The sequence below is a fragment of the Salvia hispanica genome, chromosome 6 (assembly GCF_023119035.1).
Source record: "Salvia hispanica cultivar TCC Black 2014 chromosome 6, UniMelb_Shisp_WGS_1.0, whole genome shotgun sequence".
Taxonomy (NCBI): Eukaryota; Viridiplantae; Streptophyta; class Magnoliopsida; order Lamiales; family Lamiaceae; genus Salvia; species Salvia hispanica.
Genome location: NC_062970.1, coordinates 35,550,991 through 35,568,932, shown reverse-complemented (window position 1 = coordinate 35,568,932; position 17,942 = coordinate 35,550,991). Strand labels below are relative to the sequence as shown.

Sequence of the window (17,942 nt, the reverse complement as noted above, 5' to 3'; positions counted from 1 at the left end):
GACCTAATTCTGAAAATTAATATAAATTAATTACATATTATATATTAATTGGTTTTAGTCTTTTTATTGTTTTAAAATTCATTTATTATTAATAGTGATAATGTTATATTTTAATTTGTTTTTAACTATGTTCTTTTCTTTCTTTTCTTTCTCCTTTATGCTTTAGGGGAGTAAGAGACTTAGCGCTGTAGCGGAGGGCGAGTGTTAGATAGAGTGAAACGTTTGGTCGCTTCTTTCGGATCAAAAGCGGCCGCTTAGCCTCACTCCAAGAGCGGCCGCTAAGGTGTCATCAAGCGCCACCGCTAAATGTATGTTTAAGCATAGAGAATGAGGGGATTTCGTATTTCCTCTTTCTTTTCTTGTATCAATTTTTGTTTAATTTTATATTGTAATAGTGATAATTATTATTTACTTAAAATTTTGTTATTTTTCTGATTTTGGTTAATTATATATTATACATTAATTAAATATAATTAAAAGTCTTAATCCAGTCAAAATTGATTTAAACTTAGTTGACTGTTAATTTTTAACAATTCCATCCATTTCGGACCAAATGTGATCGATTTTTATTTGTTAAGGACCAAATAATTCAAAAGATAATGTTACGGACCAAAATCAAAAAATCGTCATATGTTAAGGACTAAAAAGGGACTTTAGTCAATATATAATTAATATTTTCTTAAATACTAATAGTATATGTACTTGTTTGTGGTTTAAATTGATGAACACGTATTTTTCCATAATATTTTAAACCTTATTCAGATGAAAATTGAAACCTATTTGACTTCATCATAGTCATTATTCATATGAAAAAGTGTAAATATAGTAGTAGTATAAAGTTTGTTTTTTTTTTTTTAGCAATATAAAATTCTTTCATATTTAGTATAAAGTTTGCTATGGTCACCTTCCAAGTTTGATTTTTGGGCACAAAATGACTGGATGCTTCTTATATCATCTATTAATTAATTACAACAGACACGTCGATGTACACAAATATAATTTGTCTTAATATATTACACCATATCATTCATTATTTAATTACAAAATAATTTATTTTCTTAAGCTTCAAGGGCTTCACTGTACAACGATATTTATCCAAATAAAATAATATTTCTCTGTTAGATAACTTTCCCATTTTAAAAGCGACTCATTTGATGTTCCATATCTACTCAAACGGCTGAAGTAATTCCATAGTATTAAATTTATAATCATCTTATTCTCCCCCCAAAATATCGAACCTCCTCAATATTAGTCGATTTAATTTACAATTTTTCATTTTTCTTGTGAATATATAAATAAAACATACAGATGATACAGTCATTTACGAACCGTGAAATACTACTTGGTAATTGACTATTAAAAATTAAAAACTACTCCCTCTTTCCCATAAAATTTATCACATTTTATCATTCTCGTTCGTCCCGCAAAATTTATCTCAATTAAAATATTTCCAAAAAGAGATATTAAATACACTCTTCAACCACCTTAATATGAGACTCGTATTCCACCACACACCTCTATTTAATATAAAGTGAAACAATTTTTTAAAGTTTGTATTAAAGTCAAATTTGGACAAAATTTGTGGAAAGGTGGAAGTATTAATAATTGTACTCAGTATTATTTTGACAACTAAAAAACCATTTCGTGAATACAACAATATAGTTGGTTAGATTAGAGGCAGGCACGCAGAGAGGAATAATTTGGTGGGACCCAGTCAACGTTTATAAAAGTGTTTGATTGCTTAGGTTGTGGGCCCAGGCTTAACTACCTTATACAGTTGATAATGCCACCTGTTATGGAATGAATTGACTGTGGAATTTTTACCAAATGTTATAACAGAAAACAGATGTTATATTTTACTCCCTCAGTTTTTCATTATGAAATAGTTTGACCGGGACCAGATTTTAAGAAATGTAAAGAAAAGTTGGTTGAAAAGTTAGTAGAATGTGGGGCCCATCTTTTTTATATTGGTTTTATAATAAAATGTGAGTGAAGTGAATTAGTGGAATGTGGGACCTATTTACTTATTTATGGTAAAAATGAAGTGTGACTCTTAATTGGGGACGGACCGAAATGGAAAAAGTGTGACTCTTAATGGGGGACGGAGGGAGTAATTTTTAGTTTGTTACTCCCTCCGTCCCATTTTAGGAGTCCCGGTTTACCATTTTTGGATGTTCCAATTTAGGAGTCCCGGTTGAAATATTCCATAAATTGTATTAGGCCCCACATTCCACTAACCTTTTCCCACTCACATTTTATTAATAAAACTAATATAAAAAAGCCACATTCCATTATCTTTTTCACCTACATTGCTTTGTATTTCTTAAAACCCGTGCCGAACTCAACCGGAACTCCTAAAGTGAGACGGAGGGAGTATTTTCTTTGAAATACTCATTTTGATATATAAAAAATATTTTCTTTCTTTACTTATATACAAAATAATATTTCTTAAATTCTTGTATCATTACTCAAGTGTGACATCTAGAATAAGACGAATAGAGTATTATTTATTGTATTAATTTTTTAACAATTAAAAAGTTAATCGTCTAGTTATACCAAGAAAAAATATTTTACCTTTTGAGAAGAAATACTAACGAGTTAATCAGCTGATATGTCCCAAATTTACAATAATATAATTAGTCATAGATAGCTACGTCGATTTGATAACATGAAATTGAAAATATGCTAAATTAATTATTATTTTTATTATGATTGTAAAGACATTTAGATTTTAAATACACACTATTCGAACCTTCTCGATTCTATAATTTATATTTTATAATTAAAATAAATATTAAAAATATCAAGTAATTCTCAAATACATTTTTCACAAACAAAGAAGACATAAAATGCATAGACATTCACTACATACAATACAACTCACACACTATCTACGATTGTATTACACCGTGATATATATTCACAGCTAAGATATTTTCAAAACCTTGATTTAGATCATGAATTAGTAATATTGAAAAGTGAAATAATATCATTATATATATGAAAATGATAAACAAAAATGTATATCATAAATATAAATCAATAATAAATATATGAAACAATTAATCACAAACTACAATACTCCATTATTAATTTATCGTAGTAGTAGATAAAAACTTGTCATATTAATGAGTTGAACAAAAAATGACTCACCCATAAATTTTTGAAAACTTTTTTATACACTACCTGTAGAATTATAAACAAACATAATAAAAGTTATTTATCAATAAAATAGATCCACTCACATCTTCTAATATAAAATATGGATCCAATTAAGCATTATATATTGCGATTTATACACACAAACACACGTAAAACACTTTACACACACAATATGGTCAATGCATAAAACACATATTCATGCATACTTATATAATATGGTTTAACTTTTTTGAGTTAAAAAATTTATAATCATAATATAATTTTATATTAATTATATAAATTTTATAAATGATTAATTTGAATTAAATAAAATATTTCAATATCATAAAATTACAACTACAAACTCAATTCTACTAACTAGTAATAGAAAGGCCAAGACTATAATTCCACTATAGCAAAATATAAGATTCAACTGTAAACCTAAATATTTGCAATGGTCGGTCAAGCCATTAATACGATCGATGATAAAGTTTTGTTAGGTGTAAAAGTTAAATTTTGATATACAATATTACTATAAAATACTCCACTTAAATATGAGTATGAGTAAATAAAATTATAATATAATAAAATAAAAGTGATGGGAACGAAAAAGCATGAAAACGCAAAAAAACTGAACGATCTACAGTAATTTAAAAATAAAAAAAGAAAAAAAGAAAATAAACAAAAAGAAGAATGGCTGGAGTTGTGCGCGGGCAAGGGAAGAGAATAGAATGAATGAAACAAACATTTGTTTTTCTTTAGAGAGAGAAAAGAAGAGAGAGAAAGATTTTCCCCACTTCTTTTCCCTTCTCTTTCAGAGAAAAGATGGTCGAAGAGAGTTTCAACCTCTGAGATCATCGTGAAAAGGCCAGTCAAGAAAATCACGCTCCGATTCCAATCAGACTAAGTGATTATCCTTCGTTTTTCTGTCTCTCTAATCGATTTTCTACGCCTAATACTTTCCAGCTGCAATTTTTAATACCGGAAATTAATTTAATTTTTTCGTCGCAATAATATTCTGCATTATATCCCATTTGAATTTTCTTGTAAAGATTGTTTTTTTTTTCTAAGTTAAGAATTTGCTGCACCAAATTTTGTGATGATGTATGTGTTTTGCTTTGCTCTGCATGCCTTTTTTGCTTTTCATGGATTGCTTGTCGAAAAGGTTATTCTCTTTTTTCAATATATTTGCACAAGGGTTTGTTGAATGCCACATGTTTTTCACATTTTGTGCATTTCCTTGGAATTCATGAAATCAAAGCAAATTGATTATGCTGCGTTTTGATTTTCCAGCTGAAGCTTGAATCTCGGAGACAATTTAGCCAGGTTATGCCGTTGTTCGTGAATACGGAGGTATATAATCAAAAGGGGGTAAAATAGATTTTTAAGTTTTGTGTTTATGAATTAGTTCCTAACTTGGAAATGTGTAGTGATTCTTGATTTGAAGAACTAAAGATAACTAATTATCTGATCCTTGTTGTGAGGTTGTGTCATTCTTTGTTTCTCAGAGGCAATTTGTGCTCTAAAAAAGCTCTTCAAGCCAATTGTTCAAATTTTGTATTTTGGGTTGTATTTGTATAGTGATTATTTATTTGAAGAGCTGAACAAAAATGAAGCTTGTTGTAAGATTGTGCGGTTCTTTATTGCTTGGAGGCGATTTATTCAGTAAAAAAGCTCACAATTTTGTGTACATTCTTTTTACATAGAGTCCTGGCTGTTGGCAGAGGAAACTGCCTCCACCATCATACGAATGGTTCAGCAAGCAATGAGCGGTAGATCGACCGCTTGTGGAGCTCAGTTGTTTTGTTTCACATTTTTAGTCCTTGTATTCAGAATCCTTGGTTGCTCTTCCCTTAGTCCGGAAGGTATGAGGGATTTTCTCCCTGCTAATGTTGCTTTAACCCCGGACATTTGTGATTATTAATTGTGTTTGGATAATTCGTGGTGTTGAGTGGATGAACTGGTGTTTCAGGATACGCATTGTTGCAGTTTGAAGCTAACGTGGATTTTGATCCATCGGGAGCTTTAGCAAATTGGAATCCAGATGACTGTAGCCCGTGCTCTTGGTTTGGCGTGCATTGTCTGGACGGTAAAGTGCATATGCTGTAAGTCCCTATTGTGTTGGCTGGTTGTCTTTGTTAGGTATTTGAATGTCCCTCACGTGTTTCCAATTCAGTTTGTTCTATAATGGTAAATCTTTATTCCATGTGTAGTGATCTCAATGGACGAGACTTGGTAGGGATATTGGTGCCGGAGCTTGCAAATCTCTCTCATTTAAGAGTTCTGTGAGTTTCAACTATCTTTGTGCACATATTCTATCCAAATTTCATAAATTAATGATATCCCACTTTGTCAATTCATGAAAATCTAGTCATTCGGTTAGATCTTAAGCTCATATTGGTATTAGGAATTGCATAATTTCTATGAATAAGCAAATTTAGAGTTTTTGGTATGATCTCGAGGATTGGTTGCTTTATCAGATCAATGCTTTATATAGAAAAGGAAACATTTTTGGATAATGTTTTTTTATTTTGTTGCGTTCGCTAGTGACCTATCGAAGAACCATCTGTCCGGCACCATTCCCCACGAGTTTGGACAGCTTACTACATTGGAAGTCCTGGACTTGAGGAACAATAAGTTAACAGGAACGGTTCCTCCTGAATTAGGACGGTTGCATTCCCTAAAACGTTTGTATGTACATGCTTCCGACTGTCACGTGCTTTAAGTTGCTCTAACCGATATTATTCACCTAGAGTATATATGCTCATTTCCCAGGTTGCTCTGTAACAATAGCTTTGAAGGACGCATCCCTTTTGAGATTGGGAAACATGGCTTGCCAAGTGATGGACAGTGCTTGAATAGAAAATTCGGGTGCTGGTGAGACACTTCTTACTTCTTTATTGTGTTGTGAAACATGTTGTGTTCATTTATTCCTGCTAAAATGTCTCGAACAGCACTTGGCAGAGTATTTTGGAGCGATCAGAAAAATCAAATCCCTTCCAGGCACCAGCTAGAGGGGCCATACTTCATTATCTCAATCTATACCGACTGTAAGTCATCGTACATTTGTGTAAACATTTGCCAGTTTCGTGATCCTCCTATGGAATGTTATTCACGATGTCGTATTTCATCAAGGTTCAAGTTTGGAAGTGAATCGTTGCATAATCAGCCAGATGCCTGTGACATAGGTAATCACGAGATCCTGTCTTCACTTTATTAAACCGATGATATCTATATATTTATCTTTGTTGTTGTATTTTCTAGATATAATGGACTCAGCTGTGAGTTGGAATGTAGATGACCGGACCAACCAGCGCCGCGTGCTAGTTGAACAGTCCGCTAATCTTATTGCTCTCCCCGCCAATGCTGTGCCCCCCGTCCAACTTGTAAGTGTTGCCATTCCAAGCAGAAGTAGTGGGTCGTTTCCTGCTGTTCCAAATGCAAAGAAACGGGCACCAGCCCCTGCCCCATCACCTCCTTCCGTCACTCAACCAACTGGTGGAAAATCTGGGCATTCCCTGAAACATATTATATGGCTGTCGATCATACTTTTCTTGCTCATAGTTGCATCAATTATGCTCGTCGTCTGCAGAAGCAGAGCAGCTCAAACTATTCGCCCTTGGAAGACCGGATTGAGTGGGCAGTTGCAGAAAGCATTCGTCACAGGTATGCTTCTCCAACACGATCAGAAATTCAGAATAGCTTAGGTTTCAGTATACATATTGAAATTGAACGTGCTTTCGTCTTTAGGGGTTCCTAAGCTTAATAGACCCGAGCTGGAAACTGCATGTGAGGATTTCAGCAATATTATCAAGGCAGAAGATGGTATAGCCACGGTGTACAAGGGAACTCTATCAAGTGGAGTCGAGATCTCCGTTATTTCAACTGCCATAATCGCTCTCAAAGACTGGTCCAAACGTTCTGAAACAGTATTCAGGAAGAAGGTATGCAGATAATCCGGGTTCATTCTTGTTTCCATGCAGAAACTTTTTTCTAAATCTCTCATTCCACTTTCACTACAGATTGATACCTTGTCGCGGCTAAACCACAAGAATTTCTCTAATCTTATTGGTTACTGTGAGGAGGACGATCCTTTCACTCGAATGATGGTTTTTGAGTACGCGCCAAACGGCTCTCTCTACGAGCATCTGCACGGTAAATCTCTCGGCAACACCAAGATCACACCGTCCCTTTATTGTGTGTAACAGTGTTTAATATGTTCTTTTACGTTCCAGTTGAAGAACTCGACCACCTCGATTGGAATGCAAGGACACGGATAATCATGGGAGCCGGTTATTGCCTCCAACACATGCATGAGCTCAATCCACCAATCTCTCATTTCAACCTCACTTCCAAAGAGATACTTTTAACAGAAGACTATGCGGCTAAAGTAAGTCTATCTTACCCAAATAAGCTCTAGTTGTATCCACGAAATAACATCAAGAACATATATTTAAAACCGTCTTGAACGGGAAAAAAAAATCTTTACAGGTTGCAGATGTCGGGTTTTGGAGAGAACTTGTTACCAAGTCAAAGAACGCTGCAGAAAACGAGTCGGAGCACTCTGAGCTGCCCCCACTTGCTGATGCGGAGACTAATGTCTACAGCTTTGGAATCTTGATGCTGGAAACCATATCCGGAAAGCTTCCTTATTCGGAAGAGCAAGGGCTTCTCATGAACTGGGTTCGTCTTTTAGATCCTTTTACTGGAAATGTTCGGTTATGAGATGTTTTCTTTTGAGTGATAAACACGATTTCTTGAAACTGTCAGGCTGGCCCGTTGTTGAACGATAGGAAGAACTTCAGCAGCTTGGTCGATCCAACGTTGAAATCTCACAAAGAGAAAGAGCTCGAAGTCATGTGCGAGGTGATCCAATGCTGCGTTCAGCAAGACGTTCATAAGAGGCCTTCGATGAGGGAAGTGATCCAGATGTTGAGACAAGTGATTGACATATCACCGGAGTTGGCAACACCGAGGCTCTCCCCGTTGTGGTGGGCGGAGCTTGAGATCTTATCGGCGGAGGCAGCTTGATTTCTCATTGTGTAAGTCAAGTGTATCTCATTTACTAGGCGAAGCTGTCGATAAGAGTGTACGCTTTGCTTAATTTCTTTCAACTGAGCGCCACAAGTTGGTTCCTTTTTTCTTTCATTCATTATGCTATTCTTATGATTCACATTATTTTATTCTTTTCCTATATATTTCTTCACCCTGAAAAACAACTATATGCTTGCAGTGCCCATATAAATGTCCTTGGTTGTAATTTTTGTTGTTGCAATGTATGTAAAATTAAACGTTGGAGATTTGAATCATATGAAAGTTGTTTTGAATTTTAATTGATGTATTTCAAGGGCACAAGAAGTGTAACTCGCTGTAATAATGATTCTTTCAGCCATTTCTTGAAATCTATCATTTGAATCAAAATTGTGGTGGAAAGTGTATCCTCCCATGTTCCACTCAAGAATTATATACCGACATGGATTAATAATCTAAAGCACTCGGATATGTATCAAAATTCTTGTGGCAAAGCATCATATTCAACCATCTTTTCTGCTGAAGGGGAATCTCCTCTTTAACTCCTCAAAATATTATTCCTTTCATCCCTCGATAAGAGTCATATTTCACTTTAATCATAAATGATAAGTAGATCCAACATTCCACCAACTTATTCCACTCACATTTAATTATAACTAATATATATATAAATGAGACTCACAATCCACCTACAACTAAAAGAGAGAAATGAGCATATCAAAAGAAATTAGCATTTGCAATTAGGTTAGACTTGCTTTCATACATAGATAGCTAAGAAGTTAAGAGCATAGTTGTCTGAAGAGATAAGCCGGGAAATCAGCACAATTCAGTCTCAAATTTGAGCGAAATCCCCATGCTGAAGAGCTCCTGGCAGAGCAGCTTAGCACCATAAGGCACATTCACTCTCACCACATCTTCAACAGCCTCACAGAATCGACAATAGGGCCCGCGGACCCTCCGACCACCAACCACTGTTCGCTGGATCACACCTGCCACATTCTTGCACTTCCTGCATATGTGCATCTGAGATGAATCACTGAGGGTGAACAGCCGCTCGTGCAGGTTGGCTGCTGCACCATGGGCTATGAGGCAGTCTCGTTCCATCTCACCGAACTTGATACCACCGAAACGCTTCCTGTCAGCCACGGGCTGACGAGTAAGAGGGTGCACCGGCCCGGTGTTCCTGAACTTCACCTTGTCCTCAGCCATATGTGTGAGACGCTGGTAGAATGTCGGACCCATGAAAATAAGAGTTTCAACTTTTTCACCTGTACGTCCATCGTACATTCTTTCCCCTCCCCAACGGGAATACCCGAGCCTAACAGAATGTCACAGTCATATAAGTTGCAGAATCTAGATACGCCACAGTACTGTAAACGAAACGATAACAGGCCAAAACAGATATCACGGGTAAGGCAATTCGATATTAAAACCTTTTCTTTCAAGTTTTTTGATATGATCCAAGGACCAAGGGAAGAAATCCTTATACTTCCATTGATTTAGTGTGAGAGTAGGGCTGGGGCCTGGGGGTGAAAAATCTACGATCCACCTACTATCTACTAAGCTGTTCTTGAAAATAGAAAAAAAGAGTAGACTAATAGAAATCTGAATTACTTATAATGGATCAATAAATAATGAACTTTTTGAACAGTTCTAACTAATAAGCATAACTTTTTCTGCCCTAGATGATGTATTCAATTACCAACAACGAAACGTAAAAGTTAGGAGTCAAATAACATTATATTCACAAATAAGATGGAAGCTGCTAGTAGTTCAACTTTCCCAACACTTGACCAAATAATCTATTATGAATTTATGAAGTAAAAAATCAAAAGTCTTCAGCATTAATAGATAAGTACCTGTGAAGTTGGGACGTTATATCTTCTACAGAAGGAGTGGAAAATGGGGTTGCATATTTTAGTCCACCACCAAGTGCAATCCCTTTACCTAGGGCAGCCTCTAAAAGTTGTCCAGGCGTTTGTCGAGAAGGAAATGCATGTGGGTTTATCACAATGTCTGGAACTATTCCTTCCACTGTAAAAGGAAAGTTCTCCTGAGACTCCAGAAACCCCAGAACACCTTTCTGCCCGTGCATGCTCGAAAACTTGTCCCCTAGGCATGGAGAACGAACCTGGAAGATCCACAAGTGTACCCAGCAACAAGACATGGGAAAATTAAGAAACTTAACATAAAGTGCATACAAGATTTCGTCTTAAGTGGGTTTGCCCACAAGAATGTATTCTATATATCCCAGTGTAAACAGCACTAGTAGTCTCTTAAAACAATCACATGCCTCTAAGCATACTTTGAGATTTCGCCATTTCATTGATGAGGACAAAAGTGTGTATAGAAATGCAAAATAGGAATACACACTGTATCATATATAGTACTCCCTCCGTCCCGCTTTAGCAGTCCCGGTTGAGTTGGGCACATGTTTTAAGGAGCGTTTGAGTGTGTATTAAATAAATATGGTAGTGGATGTTGGGACCCACATTTTTTTAACAATTTTACATTTAAAACACTTTTTCTAATGCTTATTTTCGGCTGTTACTATCACTAATTAGAATTTTTTTTTAACTTAGCAATATTAACATTAATGATATTTTAATTTCTGTAGAGATACACCCAATTCAGTATATCACCAAACAAAAAAAAAAGAACGACCAAAGGAAGAGGGGTAGAAGATAATTTGGAAATCAAGCTCTGAATCAAACAATCAAAATTAAAATTTAGAATCTGTCCAAAACTAACAAGCAAATTTCGTCAACAAAGTGAAACAAAAGTGGCTTTTTAATTTCTGTAAACACACCAAAATTCCAAAACCCTGTGGACTGGACAAACAAAGAGGATTAAATTCAAATCCAGGCCGTGGTGAAATCGGCAAAGAATGCCGGCGGATTATTAGTGTGGGCGGTGACATGAGCGTAGGTGGAAGCGCTGCCGCTGAAGAGCTCCGGGTCGGAGTGCAGTAGGCCTCTGTTGGTCGAACGACACCGGGCTGGTCGAGTCCAGGGGCGAGAGACTGTCGTCGCTGCCGTCCGTTTAAGGGGCAGTTGGATTTGAGGGAGGAGTAAACACAGGGTTCCAGATCTAGGGTTACCAAGGAAGGGGGCGCACAGTAGAGAGAGAGAGATGAGGGGAATGTGAAAGGTTTTTCTTTTAATTGGGTTTTGTATTTAGTTGTTTAGTTGATTTTAAAATTAGAATAAAGTCATTTTTTAATGCACTGAGTTCAACCGGGACTCCTAAAGCGGGACGCCCGATATTGTCCAACCGGGACTGCTAAAGCGGGACGGAGGGAGTACTATTTAGCATTCGAGCATACTTACTCAGCTGGAAAAGTGTACCATATTCTAAGTCTTAAAGCATCTAATTCATGGAGTTACTGAGGCCAGGATTTCTAAATTATGTTCCCAAAAGGAGCCTGCTCCTAAAGACGAACAGCTTCATACAATAGTACAATACGAATCTGAAAGAGCTATTCACCAAGGTAGGCTACTCCAAAAACTGTACAAATACATAATCCATAGCATGAAGCCAGAGAATCAGCAAGAGAAGCATATCAATCCAGTGTACCAAGAGAGAGAAAAAGTCAAGGGAGATCACATTAACTAACACTAGGAGACACCACAATCACAAAAGAGGGTATTACAAGTTGACAAGTGTGAACAAGCAGAAACTGTATGTACAACTGCTAGAAAAAGCAAGGACATGGAAGACAGTTACATTCCTCAATCCTCATATCATAACTTATGAACAGATCTAACAGCCTTTTTGTTTTTCGTGCTTCTTTTTATCATGACTCATTTTAAAGAGATAGTGAGACTAAACTTCTGAAATACTTATAAATTTACCTGTCTCAAAGATACAACCGCAAAGTTCTTTCCTTCATCATTGGCTGACAGCACGACCTTTTGAACCATGCCCCTTTCTGTATGCTTGAGCTTGATGCTATGATCGACCCCCGAAGCAGCATACTTACCGATGACTATGTCACCAGTTTGGAGATTTGCCCCAATAAAGGGAAAGCCGTCATCATCAAGGCTGTCAACACGCCCAATCTTGCTCTGCATCTTGCCAAAACTTACAAGCTCATCTGTCTTGGCCCTTTTCCCCACTGCTTCTGAATTTTCGACTTCAGCTTTATAACTCCTAACATGTTCAGTTCTGAACATGCCACGCTCTAAAGAAGCACGGTTCATCACGAGAGAATCTTCTTGATTGTATCCAAGATGGACATTGACAGCCACAATAGCACTCTGGCCGTTGAAGAAATCAGGCCTTGGCATCATCCCCTTGTGGTGTTCAGAGTACCTCGACTTCCCTAGGCAATCCGATAGCATAGTTCGGAAAAGAGGCCTTTGGGGATAGTATAGCTGGTGAGAATTTGTATCAACTCGAATGCTGGGGTTTGTGGTTGAGTACCCCATGGCTTGCTGAGAGTGCTTGGCAGATTGGTAAAGAACTCTCCTAGCATGATCATGATTGGCAAAAGGAACTATCCCACAGCTTAAACCTAGAAGGAATGAACTATCAAACTCGCAGTGGGTGTACTTCACAGGTGGGTTATCTAACTCAGCAGTGAACAGGTAGTCAATTCCCCACGCAGTTTGACAATCTTCTTCCTCCTCTGGTCCGATGAACTCAACTATGCCATTATCCAGAAGCGACTGAAATAAAAAGTCTCCTTTCAAATCTTTAATCTTCTTTAAGTTCTGGACTACAAAGAGAGGGCGCAGTATCCTTCCAGCATCAGCAAATATACGCACTTCATCCTGATGCTTATCTCTTTTGATCTCAATCTACAACAGAAAAAAAAAACAGTACACACGAAATTATATAATACAGCCACACGTCCGAATTTAGAAGGGAAATTCAGCAACGCTCAAGCTAACAGTACTACAAAAGATGTTCCACGTTGAACTTCGACCACCCTTTAAAGAAAGTAAGAATTAAACATCAAGAGATACTATCTTTATGTTTTCAGCTTTTACATATTATCTGGGGTGAATGTGGATGCTACATGCTTCAGAATACAAGGAGATAATAGTCTCAAGGTTGAACCAGAATGCTTTCAGACAAATGTGTATCACAAGAGACAGGTGCAGATTAGAAAACACTACTGATCAAATAGCTCGGATGATAAAATTAAGGAATTGTGACTTATTTGAGGAATCACGTGATGTTAACAAGAAAGATTCTGGGATTCCAGCATGATTAAACCTACTGCAGTAATGGGACTTTATACACCTCAAGATATATAGTCTAGTATCTACCACGTAAAATGCTAGAAGAGAATATCATTAGAGTTGAAGACAACCTGCTGAGGTACTTCCATTTTGCGACGCTTGTGTCTCAGCTTAGCAACAAATGCTGACGAATCTTTGCACACTCCAACCCAATCTCCATCCAGAAAAATTTTGTGCCTTCCACCGAGCAAACAACAATCATCATCAACCAAATTCTCCATTCCACACTCAAGAAATTTTTTAAGGATGCTTTCTCGTCCCAGTATATTATTACTGACAAGACCCAGGCTGGACAGATTCTTAACCAGGCCACAATTTTCTCCATCTGGTGTAGAGAGAAAGCAAACCTTACCCCAGTGAGATGGGTGCCTGCAAAAACCAGTTTGACATTCATTAGATACTTATTCTCTTACCAAAGTGATACAATGCTGATAACAAGATCCTTAATGAAATAAAATAAATTATGAAAACTTACGGGTATCTAGCATCACCAACCCTGCCTGTGTATGAGACCTGCTGCCGAGTTCTTCTCATATCACAGACTGCCTGCAATGAATTTGTTCGCCTGAGATTAGCAACTACACCAGACATCCTTTCCATTCTCTTAAAAGGGTGCACCCACGCTCCAGTTGAAAAGGCTCTGGAAAGACCATTAGTGATGATCGAGGCATCCAGGTAGTGGTCGATGGACTGCACCTCTCTATCTTTGTAGAGGTCTCTCTGTATGGCCTTAACCATTCGCCTCTCCGCATGTTTGATATGCACGGAAAGTTCTCGTTCAAGAAGTTCACCTGCCAACTCCACCCTCTTGTTCCTAAAATCATCTCTGTTGTCAACTTTGCGGCGCCCTCTGTAGGCATCCAGCAGGCACTTGACCATATACGCAAGAAAAGAAGCTTTCTGCCGCTGGCTCCTAAGGTTGGGAAAGAGATAGGTATGGATTAAAACCTCCAAAGATTCTGTAGGTGGAAACTTACTGCCCTTCATCAGCTTCATGATATGCCCTATTGCATTGCCAGCCTTGCGGAAACCTTCAAATTTCTTATCGGCGTCATGTATTGATGGCATGAGTATGTTTTGAATTGTAGAGTCCTCCTCAGTGTCCAGACCAATCAGCTTGACCACCTCTCTATCATTTGGAACACCCAAAGCAAAGAACAAGAGCCAAATAGGAACCTCTGCGGCGTAAAAGTATACAGTAAGGATCTTGTCTCCGGCTTTCAAATGTTCCACATTTGGAACTAACTTTATATACACTCTTGTCCTTTTCGCAACTGGACGATATGCAATGGTCCAGGTAGGATCTTTAGCCACCCACAACCTTTTGAGGCATATTTGCTCCTGGGCAATGAATGTCTACACCAATCGTTGATAACAATTAATCATCTGTTTGAAGCAACTTTAAGCAACAGAAGGTAGAATGACCTTGGTACAGCTTAAAATGTCTAAGGATTTTTCAGAATAAACTAGTGTAGCAAAAATGCCAAATTATTAATGGATTATGCCAACAACTTAGACTACTAAGATTACTAAAATCGTTCACATATTAAGTGACTAAAAATGATAAGATTTAGCAACACAAAAATCAGAGTTCAATAATCTCTCTGTATTCCAATTTCTTACAAGTTAGTAGTATTAATTAATGAAACAGTAAGTCTGACCTTCTCAGCCCCCTTGATAACAAAGTAACCTCCATGATCAAATTCACAATCTCTTCTTTCTTTACCATCAGGTTCAGGTCTACTCATCCAGCACAAGTCCGATTTCACCATGACAGGGAGTCTGCCAAAGTTAATATCAGTCTGATACTCGTTCAGTATTGTCTTCTCTACAACTATATCCACACCAGTTTTGAATTTGTCACTTCTAGATGGACTTTCTGTATACACCTGAAATGTTGAACTTATCAGAACAGATTGGAATCTGAAAGAACATAAGAGAAACAAAATTGAAGGTGGTGTTAGAAAGTCATATCCCTGTATCAGTTAATACTAACTGAAAGGCTTTGGAAAATACTTATAGAAATCTACATATCAGCATGATCTGTGGTGCTCTTCCAGGTGGGAAACCTAGGGTTAGCTGACCAACTAGTCCAGAATTACTCCATTGGTAAAGAAATAAAAGGTTTTAGAAGAAAGTATATGAGAATTAAACCAAGATCTAATTGCTTTGTAAATTACATAGTTTTAAATTTTTAATAGCTTGTCAACTATGCAATCAGATGCTCTAACACCATTAAAAAGCAAAAAAATATCTATGAATACATTGAAAATCTACACAATCATTATATTACAACATAGAAGAAACAGACAATCTATTTACCTGAAGATGAGTCTCAACTTTGATCTTGGATGAATAGGTCATATTCTGAAGATGAGCATGCCTCGGCAAAAGCTCCAAAAACTCTTTACCATCAGTTGATGAAAACTTCTCACCAGTCCACAATGTCGGGTGATCAAGCGTGACTTTTCCAAACCTCAGTTTTGCGCGCTTCCACTCACCATCTCCCCTTTTAGTAGGGTCGTATCCAGGTTCAATTGTAATCTCCCCAACAGAGTCAAAGACTTTTTGGATCCCATGCTTGACAAAGTCATTATAGGAATTTATCTGGTGGCTAATTAAACCAAACTGCTCAAAAAATGCTATCGAAGCCTTCTTACAGAAACCTTTCAGGAAGCTTTTGTCCAGTTCTTGCAGGGCACAGTCCGCCTCATCTTCAGATTCAGAACAGTTGAAGTCTATATCATCATCAAATTCCATCGGTCTCGAACCATTAGTAAGCTTCTCGTTTATGCTGCTAGGTCCTGCTTCATCTATATAATCCCACCCGTCCATCTGTATCCAAAGTTAAGACTAGATGAACAAATCAAATATCACCCTCAAGTTTTTATGTGCCCTAATTGGCATAAACAGGGAAAATTGTGTTCATGCTTAATCACTAAAGCAATTTAATCAAAATCTAAGGGCCAAACAAAACAAATCCGGATAATGATGAAAATGCAGTATTTTGTGATGATATTTATCAATTCCAGAAAAAAAAGTTGCATACTACATTTTAAACAAAATACGCCCGATCACCAAACAAACTACTCCAGTAAATATCATAAACCAAAATTCCCCAACAATTCTCACAAACATAAGGTCACGTTGTCCGTCATCTGCGTGAAATGCAAGCAACGAATCCGACATGCATTTCCATTCTTTAAACGCACATTCTTAACACGAACACTTGAGAAATATTTCGAGCGGAAACATAAACATACAAAACAAAAATAATAATGAGATATCAGCGAAAATAAGAAGAATGGGAGAAACCTACCTCGATTCCAGCCTATTTGAACCGATTATTATGTTCACGATTTTGGTGGTAAGGGTTTTTCGATTCTTCGATTTTGGTGGTGAGGGTTTTTCGATTCTTCCACTTTTAAATAAGCTCTGCAATTAACTTCAACAGTGCCAGCTTAGAGTTTTAGACCATTTAATTACTCCTCAGTAATCCTTCTATTATGGAGTAATAATTTTTTAATTGCTTGAAAAATAAATTTTATTTCAATTACTAATTTATCAATAAAGGAAATCGCATTTATACTCTCTTCTTTTTTCCTCTTTTAAAAAAAAAATTTGCTCTCGTCTTCTTTTTTTAAATGCCCATATTTATTTTTTCAGAATGAATTAATTTAAACTTCGAACTTAAAATGAATTCAACAACACTAAACAATCATTCGGTAATATAGAAGTGCTTCAAAATTTAATTTCAAAGAATATCTGAATAAGGCATTATTATCATGTTGTGATATAAATAGACACTTAGATATAAAATTCAATCAATAAAATTATAGAATTCACTAACACTAAATCATTAGGTAATCTAGAAGTGCTTGAAAATTTAATTTCAAAAATATCTGAATAAGGCGTTATTTATCATGCTGTGATATAAATAGACACTTAGATATAAAATTCAATCAATAGAACTATAGAATTAATACTTAGTCATTTTTATTGGTAAGATTGTTTTGCTAAAATTATTTTTCCATTATTTTATTACTGCAAAAATTGGAGAAGTAAAAGTTCTTAGAAAATGAATACAGTACTTAAAAAGAGTATGTATGCAAAGAAGGTGTTGGCGGTGTCATGCGAGACAGCCTCGGTAAGTGGATCACAGGATTTGAAATAAAAGGACTATGCGGCATTAAAAGGGCGAAGCTCAGGGGAATTCTAATTGGGCTTATTAGAGTCGCTTGGGGAGAGAATTGTCGTCGAGTGAAGCTTAAGTCTGACTCCATATCTTCAGTTGATATGATTAGAAAGGGAGTTAATGCGCAACATCCTCTAAGAGACTTAATACATGCGATACATCAGATGATGCAATTAGACTGGGAGTGCAACATCAAATACATATCAGGGAAAAGAACTCCTATTGGTAATGCAAAGGATGAGCTGAGTTGGAGGCTGACCTATAATGGTATTTTTACTATGAAATCAGCCTATGAGACGCTGATTCCGAATAGCTTGATTGTGGAT

General features: G+C 36.6%; 2 protein-coding genes across 3 annotated transcripts; one reads left to right on the top strand and one right to left on the bottom strand.

Annotated features, from left to right (window-relative positions):
* The first annotated feature begins 3,884 nt into the window (after window positions 1-3,884).
* LOC125193178 (protein MALE DISCOVERER 1-like) lies at window positions 3,885-8,474 on the top strand. The gene is made up of 15 exons (XM_048090933.1): window positions 3,885-4,048; window positions 4,435-4,494; window positions 4,848-5,006; window positions 5,114-5,246; window positions 5,355-5,426; window positions 5,689-5,832; window positions 5,917-6,018; window positions 6,096-6,191; window positions 6,277-6,329; window positions 6,406-6,807; window positions 6,892-7,085; window positions 7,164-7,296; window positions 7,377-7,531; window positions 7,633-7,824; window positions 7,912-8,474. The coding sequence occupies exons 3-15, from the start codon at window positions 4,892-4,894 to the stop codon at window positions 8,170-8,172; spliced, it is 2,052 nt and encodes a 683-aa protein (XP_047946890.1). The 5' UTR covers window positions 3,885-4,048; window positions 4,435-4,494; window positions 4,848-4,891; the 3' UTR covers window positions 8,173-8,474.
* A 388-nt stretch (window positions 8,475-8,862) lies between these two features.
* On the bottom strand, window positions 8,863-16,867 carry LOC125193177 (DNA-directed RNA polymerases IV and V subunit 2-like). Of its 2 annotated transcripts, none has more exons than XM_048090932.1 (8): window positions 16,741-16,867; window positions 15,744-16,256; window positions 15,083-15,310; window positions 13,897-14,777; window positions 13,493-13,790; window positions 12,027-12,974; window positions 10,032-10,303; window positions 8,863-9,490 (listed from the first exon to the last, which is right to left on the bottom strand). In XM_048090932.1, exons 2-8 carry the CDS (start codon window positions 16,254-16,256, stop codon window positions 8,989-8,991), a joined length of 3,642 nt encoding a protein of 1,213 aa, XP_047946889.1. In that variant the 5' UTR covers window positions 16,741-16,867; the 3' UTR covers window positions 8,863-8,988. The 2 variants fall into 2 exon arrangements, with proteins under 2 accessions (XP_047946889.1, XP_047946888.1); XM_048090931.1 differs by having other exon boundaries at window positions 15,744-16,274; window positions 16,741-16,848.
* Window positions 16,868-17,942: the final 1,075 nt, after the last annotated feature.